Source organism: Filicampus tigris, chromosome 12 (assembly GCF_054856515.1).
Source record: "Filicampus tigris isolate MCC_2025a chromosome 12, RoL_Ftig_1.0, whole genome shotgun sequence".
Classification (NCBI taxonomy): domain Eukaryota; kingdom Metazoa; phylum Chordata; class Actinopteri; order Syngnathiformes; family Syngnathidae; genus Filicampus; species Filicampus tigris.
In genome coordinates this window covers 16,092,590-16,107,953 of record NC_141228.1, presented here as the reverse complement: position 1 = coordinate 16,107,953, position 15,364 = coordinate 16,092,590, and the positions used below count along the sequence as shown (strand labels likewise).

The window sequence follows — 15,364 nt, the reverse complement described above, 5'->3', positions numbered from 1 at the left end:
TAATCTACGCAATGAAAATTGTAAAACAACCTATAACATGATGAATGAATCATGAACTATTATTCTCAGTACCATGTTCTGTAAGGACGCGTACCTCACAACACTTTTCCCATTGAAATGAATGAAAATGCCATTAGTCTGTTCTTTGTACGCCTTTGTAAGCCTTCGCTTGCCTTCGCTTGTATGGGCTTTGGCCACCAGGGGGCCATAACCGTAAGAGAGAACTGCATTTTAGCAGTAATGTTAGTCCTTATCCCCAGAGTGAGCTTCCACTTCTTAATTAAATTACAAAGTAATTCTGATTCATGATCAACAGAGGGTATGTCATCAAAACTGATGAATTCACATGTTCAATTGGAGTACGTACCGTAAGCCATTTAACGCCTCTTTCAAAAACTAATTACATGAAAATGCTCCCTTGTACAAAAATTGACAAAAATCATATAATTTGGTAGAAAACCTAAAAAAAACTATCATGTTCAAGTATTGTGTAGAACAAAATCTATTTTACCCAAATTGTGCACTTCTACCCAGCAAATAAGGGAGTTAAAACCTTTCGTTTTCATGGATTTCAGCAGGCCAAAAGATACAGTTTGATGTAAAACGTATATTCGTTTTCAAATCAATGGAAGGGGTGACATACTTGCAGGTGCTGGGCGCTTGTTTCTGGCACTCAAAGCTATCAAAAAGGCAGCCGGGGTTGTCGCACTCCTTGTCGCAACGTCCGTTTCCGAAGTAATCCCAGCAAGAAACACTGGCGGTGCAGTTAACCCAAGGCTGCTTCCAGTTGAGCGAGCAGTCTCCTCCATCCCACTGACACTCGTGGTTGTTACACTGCGTGTCGCACACATTATCCCCCGACTGATGCTCACACTGGAGATACGGGCAGGAAGGTCTGCGCGGTACGGACACTTTGTTCTCGCAGTAGCGTCCGGAGAAGTGCGTTGGACAGCGACAGCTGTACAGGTACGGATTGGAAGGGTCGCTAATGCAGGTTCCGCCGTTTTGGCAGGGCGTCGGGCACGTCTGCTTGCTCTCGCAGTGCGGCCCGCTAAAGCCTGGTTGGCACTGGCAGTAGAGCTGGCCCACCGGTGACTCCACGCAGTTGCCGCCATTTTGGCAGTGGAGCTTGGCGCAGCTGTAGCCTTCCAAATCACCGCAGCTGAATCCAGCGAAACCCTAAAAAAAAAAACAGAACGCGTGACTTTATACATGTTTTTAAAGTGGCATTGGAGCCTTGCAATGGATAGGAAAGAAGCACATTTTATGATTATTTGCAAAATGTCAGAAGAAATCTACAGCTTGTCTACCATACCTCTGCCATGGTTTGGCCCTCTGAAGCAAGCGTGAGGATTAAAGAAGGGGAAGAGGTTAGTTAAGAGAAAAACAAGCATTAAGTGATAAGAGATAAGTGAAATTTGATGAATAGGGTGCGGGAAACAAGAATAAAGTAACTACCGGCAAGTGTTAATAATAAGAAAAAATAGCACTGTATTGTATGAAAAAAAAAATCTAATCTAATAAAGGCGAACATCAAGAAATAAACTGGTTTTATGATTTACGATTAAAAACTGAAGATGATCATTGTTAATATAAACTATTTTACATAGTTTTTCACTTAATCTATGAATGATCTGGCTAATCTGTCAGATTTGAAAATCAAATGCAAATTCCTTGGGTATAAAAGCGTGTCCAGGCCTGATATCGTGTCAATCCAGCATAAGAAGCGTACCGATATTGCACTTATCACTCCTCATTCAGCTTCACATGTCCACTCACTTCATGTACAAAAAGTTGAATTACTATGCACACTGTAGTAACGGTGAGTTGGGATGTGTGTCTTTGAGTGGCGTGACCCTGCGATTGACATCATGGGCAAAATCAAATCATCTGTAAGCTTTTGAGCTTACTATGCAACTGTATTCTTAATGTGGGTCATTATGGTGGCACTTGGGGAGTCGCAGAGAGAGAGAAAGTTGTTTTTGAGGTGGCGCTTGGTGTAAAAACAGTGGACAACCTCTGACATACAGGTTTTCACTATTAATGTCAGGGCTTGGTCTCTTGGTTAATTTTTGACTTGCTGGATCAAGAAAAATGATCCCAAAGCTCATCCCTGCATAAAAAGGAAAAACTACAACTTGATGGTTTTGCTGAAGAACTGACATGAGAAACTTACAGGTGGACAGGAGCAGGTATAGCCATGGACTGAGCTCATGTTCATGGAGCAGATGCCGCTGTTATGGCATGGCTTGGACACACACAAATCCACCATGGACTCACAATGACGACCTTTGGAAAGATAAGTTGACACATCAGAGGAAAAACTAATGGAGGAATGCAGTACAGTGAACTCCTGTCTACTCACGATTCCCAATTTATGAATTCACTTATGGAACATATCCTAAGATGCAACACCCTAACATGAGACAAAATAGTGTCAAAATCCTGACTAGTAGAAAAATACAATTGGTGTCAAAGAAGTATTGTTGATTTTATACATCTTATCTTTGTATGTCAGGAAGTTTGGCATTGGTTGTTCGCAAATGAGTCTTCATTTTATTTGGATGTGCATGAGCACTTCCGGTGCAATTTTTCAAAATCAAATGATCAATTAGCTATTCGCGTTATTTTCACATCACTAAAAAGCGCAACGGAGATCAGCAACAGGAGCATACCTGTGTATCCAAGGCGGCAACGGCACTGATAGTCATTGACAAGCTGTACGCAGTCCAGGCTGCCGGCGGCGTGGCAGGGTGCGGACAGGCATTCGTTCAGATCCCCCTCACAATGTTCTCCGACAAAGCCTGGCGGGCAGGAGCATGTGTATCGTCCTATTCCGTCCACACACTGACCGCCGTTAAGACAGCGGGGCTCCCATGAGCCAGGCTTGGGTGCGCAGTCGTCCATGTTAACTTCACACTGAAGTCCTACACAACAAATGACAAGTAGATAACGAAACATTTAAAACGATGTGTGTGTGTGTGTGTGTCGTCATTAAGTTAAGTTAGTCGTCGGGCTCACCCTGTGTTCCGGGTGGGCAGGCGCAGGTGAAGTGGTTGATGAGGTTGATGCAAGTTCCTCCATGGAGACAGGGCCTCGAGTGGCACTCATCAACATCATATTCGCAGTTCACCCCCTGGTAGCCTGGTTTACACTACAAAAACAAAATGAGTGATAAGGACAGAAGTGGGCGTTGTTAACATGAACAGTTGCGTACTGTTAAATTGTGTTTTTGTATAGTATTTATGGTTTTGAAAATTGCGACATGATGGTGGTGGTATTAAGAAGTGGATTGAGTCAGAAGGCCCAGGTAACAAGTGAAGTCACACTAAGTGGAAATAAACACCCCAAAAATCTACTTACAACACATTCATATGTGCCCTGATAGTCCTTGCATGTAGCTCCATTGCGGCAAGGATTAGACTGGCATTCATCGACCATGTCTTCACAGTAGCTGCCCGTGTATCCTGGCTGGCACTGACACTGGTGGGAATTACCCACGTTTATGCATCGCCCTGCATTTTTGCAAACATTCTCCACTTCCAGACCTACAGAATTTGCAATAAAAACAAATTTCAGTTACGTATAAAATATAAACCACTTACACTACTTGGTAAAATGTTTTGTGAGTGGCAATTTTCCTCACCATTCCGGGCAGCAAAGTCCTGGCAAGACATATTGGGCACGTCACAGTAAAGTCCAGTCCACCCCATTTGACAATGACAGGTCCAGGAGGTTGCGGTCTGAGAGCAAGAGCCGCCGTTGTGACAGCGTACTTGGCTGCATAAGTTGACAAAGTTCTGTAAACAGAACCATGAACAAATGTTTGAGCCACTGAAGAGGATACCAAGGATAGAACTTAACATGAGCGAGTACAGTGCATCTTTAGGCATTTCAAAAAGCGAAAAAACAAGTTTTTCAGCAAATAAAAGAGGACAGATTTGGAAAAAAAAAAAAATCTGTCAATCTAAAGGTCAATTCACAAGGACCAAACTGCAAATAGGCTGGAGAAAAATGTAAAGTTAATAAAGTTTTTACGATGGCGACACTTTGAGTTGGAGACTAACAACAAGTTTCTACTCTAATTTCTCTCATCAAATAATCAAACATTGCACCTACCTGGCAGTTTTGCCCATTGTAGCCCACAGGACAGGTGCATCTGTAGGTGCCCAGGCCGTCCGTGCAGGTGCCGCCATTCTTACAAGGCTGAGAGTCGCATTCGTTCTGCTCAAACTCGCAGAATGTGCCGTAGAAGCCGGGACGGCAGCGGCACGAAAAGGTGTTAATGTCATCGATGCATGAACCGTTATTAAGGCAGGAGCTGGAGGGGGGGGGAGAGGAAAAAGCAAAAATATTCCTTTGACTGTGCTGAATCATTCATCACCAGCTTTGTTTTAAAAAACACATTTGCACTGACCATTACAAATCCTAAAAAGTTAGGGATGTAGAGATTTGAGTTGAAATCTTTCAACCAAAAGCCCAAGCTACATTGTACAAGAAAAACAAGTTTGGGTGACTCATAAAGTACATTCATCCAGCAGCTCACCTTTTGGTGCATTCTTGGATGTTGTGTTCACACAGGAATCCATCAAAGCCTGCGCGACACTCGCACACAAAGCTGTTGACGTAATCTCGGCAGTTGGCGCCGTTCCAGCAGGGTTGGCTGGCACACTCGTCGATCTCGGTCTCACAGCGGTCCCCTTCGAAACCTGGGCGGCACTCGCAGGCAAAACCACCCACATCGTCCACGCAGGAGCCTCCGTTCAAGCACGGGTCTGAAGAGCGCAGAAGAGAGACGTGTCAGTGAAAGCAAATGGAAATTGCTGACAGAAAAGCGGATCCAATAAGGAAATTCACAGGGAACTCCTTGTTTGTGCCCCACTATATCATAGCTTAACCCATTGTTTTTTTTTTTTTATTTATTTTTTTACAATATACAGGCAATTCCGAATTAAGAGTTTTAGCGTTAGTGGCAGTTTCATTATGTTTAAGTGTGTTTTAACACGTTTAAGTGTGTTTAGCACATTTGGGAGGTGTAAAACTATATCACAAATTTTCACCTATCGTGGGTGGGTCTCCAATGTATCCTTGCTATAAATCAGGATTCACTGACCACTGGACATGAAATAGCATTGAGGGCAAACTCACTGGGTGAGCAGTCATCAACATCTGTCTGACAGTTGTGTCCGCTGTATCCAGGTTGACATTTACACATGTAGCTGCCCGGGCTGTTCACGCAACGGCCGCCATTTCTGCAAGGATTCTTTTTGCACTCATTGACATCCTCCGTGCAGCGCGGCCCTGGGCGAAAAAAAGAGATGACGAAATCTAAGTTCCACATTGATTAACACACAAAAAGTGCAGTTTTGCGCACCAACCTAAGATATACCGTACCTTGCCATCCAGCAGGGCATCGGCAGGTGTAGGAGCTGTAGTCTGCGGTCGGGCGACACACTCCTCCCCTCTCACACGGATGAGAAGCACAAGGAACAAGCTCGTCCTTACAATTTTTACCTGTTAGGACAATTGAACCCGTCTTTTAACAATAAATCCGCCTTTTAGTTATCAATCACAGATTTTGTTTTGCACTTGGTTACAAAAGCTAACCTGTGTGTCAACTTGACATGCATCTAACGACCAATCATGGCTCAGCTTCAGAAAACAGGTGAGCTGTGATTAGTCGTTACCTGAGCAACTGTGATGCCATTTTCATTCTCCAGAGGTGACAAAATGGCCGCCGCCTGAGGTAACTAAAAGCGTGTACATTTTGCTGCTTAACTCAAATTCCACAAACGCAATATTAATCAGAATGCCTTGTTTCAACTAGTGGGCCTGCATAGAGCATATTCTGGAAAAAAAACATGTTTGGGTTGACAAACAAAAACAAGCACAAATAGGAGAATATGCTTCTTAATGAGCAACCAGCAGCGGTTTATCTCATCCTTATGGTTTTTATAGCCACAGCATGCTTGGAATTCTTGGCAATACCATGTATTACAATTACATTACAAATGCGAGTGCATCCATGCAGTGGAAAGAGAGGCTCAGGAAAACAAGGAACATGACAACGACAAGTTAGTAGTTAGAAAATTGGAGACCTAACCTGTGAACGGAGGACTACACTGGCAAGTGTAACCGTTGACTCTGTCGATACAAATGCCTTGATTGAGACAAGGATTGGACGCGCATTCGTCAATATTCTTCTCACAATTAACACCTGAGAACGGAGACAGAGGGGAAGTGTATTTTAGGTTATTTCACCCCAAAGTCCAATACCTTTTTGAAGTAGTGTCAATATCACAATAACGCTACCTCCGAATCCAAGCTGGCACACGCAAGTGTACCCGTTATGCCGGTCCACGCATGAACCGCCGTTTTGGCACGGATTGGGCTGGCACTCGTCCTTCTCCTGCTCACAGTGTTGTCCTCCCCAGCCAGGTTCACACTCACAATGGTACCTGGTAGCCAGGACAAGGAGGAGTTTAGAAGCAACCACTTGGACTCCACCAGTGGATAGTAGAGCAGACCTGAGGGCGAAGACCTCAGAGTGGCATACGAGGAGGTCTTACCCGTGTTGCTGCTCAATACATTCGCCATGCAAGCAAGGCTGCTGCTCACAGTGGTCGATCCCCGAGAGGCACAGAGGGCCGTGGGTGCTGGGCGGGCACAGGCAGTGGAACCCGTTAACCTTGTCAATGCAGGTCCCCCCGCTCATACAAGGGTTGGAGCTACACTCGTTGATATCCACGTCACATTTGAGCCCTATTAGAGAAATGCCTTCAGTTATTCAGAGCATCCAAAGTGTCATCAGGTAAGATTGCAGCACGAAACATTGCTTTATCATCATACAGTGGGATGACTTGAATTTGTTCTGTGCCCAAGCACGTCACTCCAATTGCTAGGGCTGACCATTTTTCGGCCGATATTAGGCCTTCTCAAAACAATAATAATCGGCCGGAGTTTAGCCGATTAAACGCTGATATAATCTTACTTTATCATGAAATAGTAAACGCTGTTGGTATGGTCAGAAATGAAAGGACACGCATGGCTGACAGAACGTTATTCTGTGTCAATTACATCCTTCTTCATCATATGACAATTAAGATGCAATGCCTGTAGGTATAGATGTTGATTTATAAGATTTATGTTCATGCTTAGTGAATTATTAGTATGTTGCTCCACATTTATTAACTCAATTTGGGTGTTATGAGGAATTTGCGTGGCTGACAACATTATTCTGTGAGAATTGCATCCTTTTCCACCCTCTCGTGTTCGGATTAATACAGAATGTCTGTAAGTATATATATATATGTTGATAAGGTTTATGTTCATGCTTAGTGTGAATTATTAGTGTTAAAAGTGGTTTGAGTTGAAATCTCTCTCTCTCTCTGTACATCTTATACCTCAGATGAAAACTGTCGAAGGTGACAAGTTTTGGCATTTGAGAAAAGGATCTCTCATTTTCATTGTAAAGTCATCACTTCATGGCAAATCCAATTATTTGATTAATCGTTCCAGGCCTACATCCAAGCATACCTGTGTATCCTGGGGAGCACACACACTTGTACTCATTAATGCCATCCTGGCACTCTCCATACTCGCAGGGGTTGCTGGCACAGTCATCTTCATTGATTTCACAGTTCACACCTAAGGAAAGTCAAAAGAAACTAGATGTAGTACAGCAGCATCACTGCATTTAGACACATAAGGTAGAGCTGATTGTTTAACAAAATGAAAATACAGTAAACCCTTGACGATCCCCATTCGCAAACTCATTCCCATTTGCAGCTCAAAAACCCTGCTCCAAAGTGGTTATTTAGTGCCTCTATTAATAGTTTAAACCCAAACTACAATTTATATGGTAATAATATCTTTGATTCCCCTTTCAAGGGATCCATGGACACTAAACAATAGCTCATGGGGGTAATAAAAATGTTGTGTATTTTCGTTGCGTCAGGCTAGTGGAGGAGAAGCTAGCGTTGGCCACCGTCTTGACAGCGTGAGGTTAGATCGTTATTGGCAGGGGTGGAAGTTAACAGCTAATCTGCTGCGCATGGCTAGGTGCTCAACAAGGTACAGTAATAAGTACCAATGAGGTCATGAAAACAGAGTACCTACAAATGTAATAAAATGGCTGATAGGAAATGAGCAATTGGTACTGGTACACACCAGGGTCGTCACACATTTCTCACCAAATCATCTACAAACCATTTAATGATTATTATTATTATTAATGTTGATAATATTATAGTGTTTTGGGGTCTCTCTGGGATCTATTTAGCTTCAGATTATTAATATAGGCAAATCTAAAAAAAAAAATTAAAAAATGGGGGGTCCGACATTAATCACCTCACTAACCCGTTAAGAGGGCTCACTGTATGTAGTCTCTTTCTGAAATACAGTGACTTGACCTCCAGGGGGCAATAGAAGGCACCTTTCTAAAAATGCCCTGAGCAGGAAGTGAAAAAATGTGGACAAACCAGTAATTCAGCAAAAGTCAAATACATTCTGAGTGTGTCACACCATGACGAAGCTAACGCATGAGTGCAATACTAAGCAAACTTTCAAAAGAGGAACTTCACTGAAGAGGAAGTGTATGTATGACACTGGAAAGTGAAAATAAACTACAATACTCTACTTCTGGTCAATTCGGGACAGTACAGGCAAACGGTACCAGGTGGAAAGGGGGTCCAATGTACAGATTTGAATGTACTATTCCGGGAGGAGATGTGGTGGTATAGCAAACCGGGATTTATCAGATTTGTATAATCTGATAAATATATTCAACCCCCATAATCCCAAACAATTTTCTAACCCTTTATGGCAAATTTTACCTGCAGTCCCAGGTGGGCAGTTACACTGGTAGGCGTTGACCAGGTCAATGCAGCGTCCTCGGTTCTGACAAGGGTTGCTGTGGCACTCCTGCACTTGGATGTTGCAAATGGAGCCGATGTATCCTGGGTGGCATTCGCAGGAGAAGGTGGCGATGCCATCCTTACACACACCGTGGTGGCATGGCTCCGGCTGGCAGTCGTTGAAGTTCTCCTCGCAAAGAAGACCAGTGAAGCCTAATAGGGGAAAGGGAGCGGTGATAATGGACTAATTTAGTGTGCTTTGAGGTTAGTAATTCTAAAGTCTGTCAGGAAATCCTACCTTCAGCACATTCACAGTCGTAGCTGTTAGGTCGGTCGATACACTTGGCTCCATTTAAACAGGGTGTACTGGAACATTCGTCAATGTCTATCTGGCACGTTTCACCACTGAAGCCTGAAATTATGACAAAAATAGACGAGCTGTAGTCCATAATTTAAAAAATGGAAATAAAAGGTTTTCAACTTGCCACACATTTGGTGCGTACCAACCTGCTGGGCACTCGCAGACAAATCGGCTGACCTGGTCCAGACATTTGCCCTGGTTCAGACAGGGGGAGCTGAGGCACTCGTTTACCTCAATCTCACAGTGGGTGCCCTCAAATCCTGCATGAAGACATAAAAAGGAAGGATAAATAAGTTGTAAGCAGTGTCAATGTTCAAACTGGGCATAATGTTAGAGTGGCTTACAATAATAACTAACTTTTTTAGGAATAAACTGGGCATAATGTTAGAGTGGCTTACAATAACTAACTTTTTTAGGAATAAAGCCTTGTTATTGATGAACACATAGGCCTACTATGCTAAAGAAATGTAATGTTGGTCATGATGGGGTTAGTAGAATTAAGTTAAGTACTTCTATTAGATGGTACTTGGTGTAAAAAGATTGAGAACCACTGACATAGATTTCAAAGTACGAATGTTTACCCACCCCGGCACTAAAAGTTGATGCCAAAAGGACAAATGACTACTTTACGAGTTACATTTCTAAAATTTCATCAAGCGTACCCGGCATGCAGATGCAAGTGTAGTCGCCGATGCGATCCAAGCAAGTGCCGTCATTCTGGCAGGGGTTTGATGCACACTCATTGACATCCTGTTCGCAGCGTGGCCCGGCGTAACCCCTCACACAATTGCACGTGAAGGAGCCATCTGTGTTCACGCACTGGCCGCCGTGCTCGCAAGGGTTGCTTCCTGAGTATGAAGAGGATGGGAGGGGTTATTGTCGGACAAGAGGAATGTCAAACGCGACGTGGAGGTACAGTTCAGACCTACATTTGCAACCTACGTTAAATTCTAATATTTGTTCCCTGAAATGGTATTCATTCCCAACAGTCTATTTCCTTAATTTTGAAGTCATTCTCTTAGCTGCATTGCTTCCAGTATGTGTATGAGAATGTCCAAACGTATAGCTTAAACTAAATAGTCTTGCCCCGCAGATTTGCGATTTGCTACTCGTGAATTCACCAATTAGCAGATATTTGGGGGAGAATTCATCTTGATAGTTCCTGAAAACTTACCTATTTGTTGTTTTTGCACTCAGGCCAAAACCATGTCTGAAATAAAACTATTGGTTTGGCAACTTGATATAGTGATATTAAGAGGTACATTTGGTCGTCTAAGTCCCCCATGAGGTACCAAACGCACCACCCGCCTCTGTTGTATTCTCACCTATGCTGCACTCATCTCTATCGACGTTGCAGGTGCTGCCCACGTAACCGGGCGGACAGTTACAGTTGAACATGCCGCTGATGGGGTTGGTGTCACATTGGGAGCCCTCCCTACAAGGATTGCTGATGCAGGCGTCGTCTATGTGGCAAAGTAAACCTAAAGGGAAAAAAAGTGAAGAAAAGGGACGTTTTGAGGCCTGAGCAGACACAGTAAATTCCCCAAAATAAACATCATTCACACACAAAATGTCACATTCACATCGTCATCACTATCTACAGTACAGACTGGATGCGGCAAGCTAGTCAGCTGTGTTGTGATCACATGAGTCCGATTCCCATGAAGCGTGGCTGCTGCCTCTGCCCGAGGGTAGACGACAAGGCGGCAGTAATAATAATAAATAATAAATAATAATAATAAAACCATCTATATTTGGAAAATATTATTTCTGGTTAGACCTGTTCCGTAGTTTGCAGTCGCAAAGTCGAAAACCTTTGATGGGGAAAAACATTACTTCATTCTTTATTCTAAATATGCTATGGATTTTTCTTTTGACTTGTAACTAACTCCCTCATATATAGTGGCTGGGGGCCATTATTTACCCACTTGCAGAGTACCGGGTGCCTTTTAGAAGTAAAGTATTTATTGGAGAGAGAGGCTTGTATATTTGTAAAAATGTATTTTAAAATAAAAGAATACAAACATAATATTTCTTTAAAAAACATGCAAAAATGTTCCTTTTCTGTCCAATTTGTCTTCACTTTTTCCAGATATTACACGCATTTATTTTCACCAAATCCTTTCTTAACATAAGTGTGTGTGAGTGAGCGCAGGTGTGCTTGTCGATGTCCGTCTTTGTGTATTCTGCGAGGGAGGGAGGGAAGGCGGGAGCGAGTTCTCTTTTTATGCTGTTTTTTGACGTTTTTAATGTTCAGCACTTTGAGTTGCATTTAATGTGTGAAAAGTGCTATATAAATAAAATTTGATTGATTGATTGATAAATTGTAAGGCTACATGTATCAAATATTTTTAGAATAAAGTAAAGTAATCCACCGATTAATACATCAATTAATCAAGTAACTTAACAAAAATTGATTATGCATTAATTCAACACAATAACGGGTGTAGGTATCATTTTTGTCCACTCGGGACTGGCATCCTCACGTCCTACTGTAGTATCTGCGACTTTGAGCCCGTATAGCTTTGGTGCGCTCTGGCCTAGTGAGTGCCGTGGGTGTTAGCAAATGAGAAAGTAGAGCTGCTGGCTATAAACTCTCCCTATTGGTGGCCCGCGATTGATCTAGTTTTGACACATCCGCTGAATAATAATCTATTTCGTTAAATTAAACCCTTCTCGTCACTCACTGAAGGGTAGCTTGCTATCTCTTGTTTTTTTAAAAATAATTTCCCCCTCAACTCTAATACAGCAGACCTTTCTCTTTTAACTCTGCCGTAAACTTAACAACGTCACAGTAATGAAAGCTACCTGGTTTCACCAACTGTTAAATTTTGTCCCGGGGGAGGGAAATGAGACCCAACAATTTGAAGTGTGGTGTTTGTTTATTCAAATAGGAGACGCACCCGATAGTTTTAAGAGTGCTGTTGTGACTGGCTTACCCGTCTTTCCGTGGGGGCAGAGGCAGATGAAAGAGGCGACGCGATCGATGCAGGTGGAGCCTTGGGTGCAGGCGGCAGTTGCACAGTCGTCGATGTTTTCCGAGCAGTCGGGCCCGCTCCAGCCGTTGACGCACACGCATACGTAGCCACCGGCCAGGTTGTTGCAGGTACCGCCGTTCTGGCAAGTGTTGGGCTGTAGACGACATTCATCCACATCCTCTGTGCAGTGCTGACCTGTGAGGGGGGCAGGAGGGTGGAAGAATGTGTTCATAATATGTACAGTGGTGGGTCTTTTCTGCGAGCCTAAACACTATCGGAAGCACTGACATACATTTACAAGCTAAACTCTAATACTGTATTTGTTCTGCTGCCATGTCAATCTTATCTGCCCAGGGCCTTGAGAATCAGTTGTGCTGGCCCATATCATTTCAACCATATAGCAAAATGAATGAATGAAGAACCCGCAACAGTTGTCATTCCCATTAGTGCCCAAAATACCACAGCAGCATACAAACACACCCAGCCGCACGTCGCATACATTAATTCAGTCTTACCCGTCCACTCTGGAGGGCACTGACAGTTGTACGTGTTGACTCCATCCATACAGGTGCCACCGTTTTCGCACTGGTGACCTGGGCAGTCGTCAATGTTGTTCTCGCAGTTGGTCCCATTGAATCCTGGAACCACGTACAGTGGAAGAAATGTATGTTAATCCAACCATGTTAATAGACTTGCATGTGCAATCAGAGGAATCGTGACAAAACCTTCACAGCTTGAGAGCATATTATGGCACTGAAGAGTCTCACAAGGAAAGGAGAGGAAGGTTTTGTTGATACACACTACTTCTTACACAGCCGGTAAATTGCCAGATAACGCCTAAAGTGCAATATAAATGTAACCCGACAGTTAAATATGACACAATCAACAAACTATGGGTAGCATAAACATACATGAACAAAAATGATTAACACCTTTATTGCAGCATTGCATGGTGCAATGCATGCAAGGAATTGCGCGGCTTCATTGTCGCTACAATACAGTATATGACATTTACTTGAGGAAGGTTTGCTCCTTGACTCTAGGCAGAACGTGGCAGAAAAAAAAAAAAAAAAAAAAGAAAATAGAAAAAAAAGTTCTGCCAGTAATTTATATTTTTATTGCTTTAAACATTATTTTAAGCATCAAATATATTTGTAAAATATATTTTTTAAATCAATCGGCCGATTATCAGTTATCGGAATTTAATTCTGCCAAATATCAGAATCAGCATCAGCCTAAAAAAATCCATATCGATCAGGCCCTTTTAGTCATGAAAGCATTTAAAAATCAGACGTACACTCGCTTAAGTGCTGGAAAATTTGAGGGACAGCTATACATTGTCATTTGTCATTATGTCATTTGCTTTCTGTTGATGCAGTATTTCACACAATTCAAACAGTCCATACATCATATGTAGAGACAAAACGCCACACAAACCTTCAATAGAAACCCAACAACAGTCTAACACTGAGCTCTATTGTGTGCAATAACTACAGGAGAGGCCTTTTTTTCCCCCCGCAGCGTGTTCAGGTTGACACAGAAGGGTTAAATGGAGGCTGAGATGCCGCTTATGTAGACAAACGTCTCGTGTACATAAGAATTATGACATGCCCTGATAGTGTAGAACTAGCAGCTGCGTGTTTGTGGCGTCCGCTCGCTAACTGTAGCAGAGTGACAGGACAGTGTGTTTAATACAAAAACAACCAGGAGGACCCGACTATTTGCATCTCAAACAATGCATTGAAACATCTTCACTCTCTTTCATCTGTTGCCGACAAGAAAAAGGCCAACTCTTTTTCAAAGTCTCGAAGGGCATTGTAGACTGAATGAGTCATCAGAAAAACACTCAATCCAACTCAAGTAAACAGATGAAAAATGTACTCAAGTACAGTAGCGAAGTAGCTGCACTTTATTACGTCCCACCGCATCAAGATAAAAAACGTCTCACCAGTTTGTTTTTAGTAATCGTGCACATTCAAAACGAAGATGAGTTTCATTGCATTTCCTGCCTTACCTGGAAGACAGTGGCATGAGTAGCTGGTTTCAGAATTCTGATGGCAAGTGCCTCCATTCAGACAGGGCGAAGGAGAGCAAGGGACGTACGAGCTCTCGCAGTGTCGACCCGTGAACCCGGCACCACAAATACATCTGCGGAAGTAAAACCTGATCAGCGGCAAGAAACACATTGTGCGCGTCTTTTGAATATAGTTCGCCCGCTATATTGTGATTCATCGTTTGCTCCCATGCCAAAGCGCGGATCTTTAGGCAATTGGTTTTATTTAAAAACATTTTTTCAGTATTCAGACAAGTCTGAATTTAGCGTTCGCACCACGTCTGTTTTGTATTAGTAAAGTTGTTTGAAGGTGTATAATTACTGTAACTTTGATACTAATTTCCGTTAACCCTATGGTGTTTCACATTATATGTTAGCATTAATCTAGTGGACTTTAGATGAAATTATATGGTTGGTCGAACATTTCGGTATTTAAATATACATTCTTTAAGTCTTTATGTGTCAGTTTTACAATAATAAAGTTCAAATGATAGTGACAAATAAACAGCTTTTCCTCTTACTTGGAGAAATGTGAGAGCGAAAACGTGATAATTGGCAACAAAAATACTTTTAAAAAAAACTGGTTTGACACTAATAAGTCATCTAGTGGGGGCGCATAGAACATATTATTGTAAACAACATTTTTGGGTTGACTTTTCCTCAATGAAGGTTTTTAAAGCATGTGGGAGGAGTGAAACTTAAAAAAAAAAAATATTATTATAGTATTAAAAAAAATGTTTTATAAGGTCTCTACATGGCAGATTTTTACCCATTACGAGTGGGTCCGGAACATATCGGCCGTGATAAACGTGGATTCACGCTACATTATGTTTCCAGTAGGTTCAAGTGTGTAGACAGTGAAGTAGATTCTCACTTGTAGGAGCCAGGGGTGTTGACACACACTCCTTCATTCTGACATTTTGAGGGGGAGGCGATGCATTCGTTGGTGTCATTGAGGCAGCGAAGACCCGCGTAGCCAGGTGGGCAGGAGCATATGTAATTACCACCTGGCAGAGCGCGGCATGATCCGCCATTGGCACAAGGGCTTGACAGGCAACTGTCCTCATGCTCACATCGTGGTCCTAGGAATGGAAAGGGAAGGAGAAGATGCAGATTG

The 15,364-nt window shown here is 42.6% G+C and overlaps 1 protein-coding gene across 1 annotated transcript in view; it reads right to left on the bottom strand.

The window, feature by feature from the left end:
* The window catches only part of notch2 (notch receptor 2), a 52,321-nt gene that overhangs the window by 8,351 nt on the left and 28,606 nt on the right, over window positions 1-15,364 (bottom strand). The window contains exons 4-26 of the mRNA XM_086047059.1: window positions 15,122-15,329; window positions 14,209-14,342; window positions 12,710-12,832; window positions 12,156-12,389; window positions 10,542-10,697; window positions 9,879-10,064; window positions 9,363-9,476; window positions 9,154-9,267; window positions 8,835-9,068; window positions 7,537-7,647; window positions 6,570-6,762; window positions 6,313-6,458; window positions 6,104-6,217; window positions 5,395-5,514; window positions 5,149-5,301; window positions 4,547-4,775; window positions 4,120-4,321; window positions 3,647-3,800; window positions 3,364-3,548; window positions 3,022-3,154; window positions 2,676-2,927; window positions 2,177-2,289; window positions 644-1,179 (exon numbers count right to left, since the gene is read on the bottom strand). Coding sequence (XP_085903185.1) covers window positions 644-1,179; window positions 2,177-2,289; window positions 2,676-2,927; window positions 3,022-3,154; window positions 3,364-3,548; window positions 3,647-3,800; window positions 4,120-4,321; window positions 4,547-4,775; window positions 5,149-5,301; window positions 5,395-5,514; window positions 6,104-6,217; window positions 6,313-6,458; window positions 6,570-6,762; window positions 7,537-7,647; window positions 8,835-9,068; window positions 9,154-9,267; window positions 9,363-9,476; window positions 9,879-10,064; window positions 10,542-10,697; window positions 12,156-12,389; window positions 12,710-12,832; window positions 14,209-14,342; window positions 15,122-15,329 — 4,144 coding nt within the window. The remainder of the gene's footprint in view (window positions 1-643; window positions 1,180-2,176; window positions 2,290-2,675; window positions 2,928-3,021; window positions 3,155-3,363; window positions 3,549-3,646; window positions 3,801-4,119; window positions 4,322-4,546; window positions 4,776-5,148; window positions 5,302-5,394; window positions 5,515-6,103; window positions 6,218-6,312; window positions 6,459-6,569; window positions 6,763-7,536; window positions 7,648-8,834; window positions 9,069-9,153; window positions 9,268-9,362; window positions 9,477-9,878; window positions 10,065-10,541; window positions 10,698-12,155; window positions 12,390-12,709; window positions 12,833-14,208; window positions 14,343-15,121; window positions 15,330-15,364) is intronic.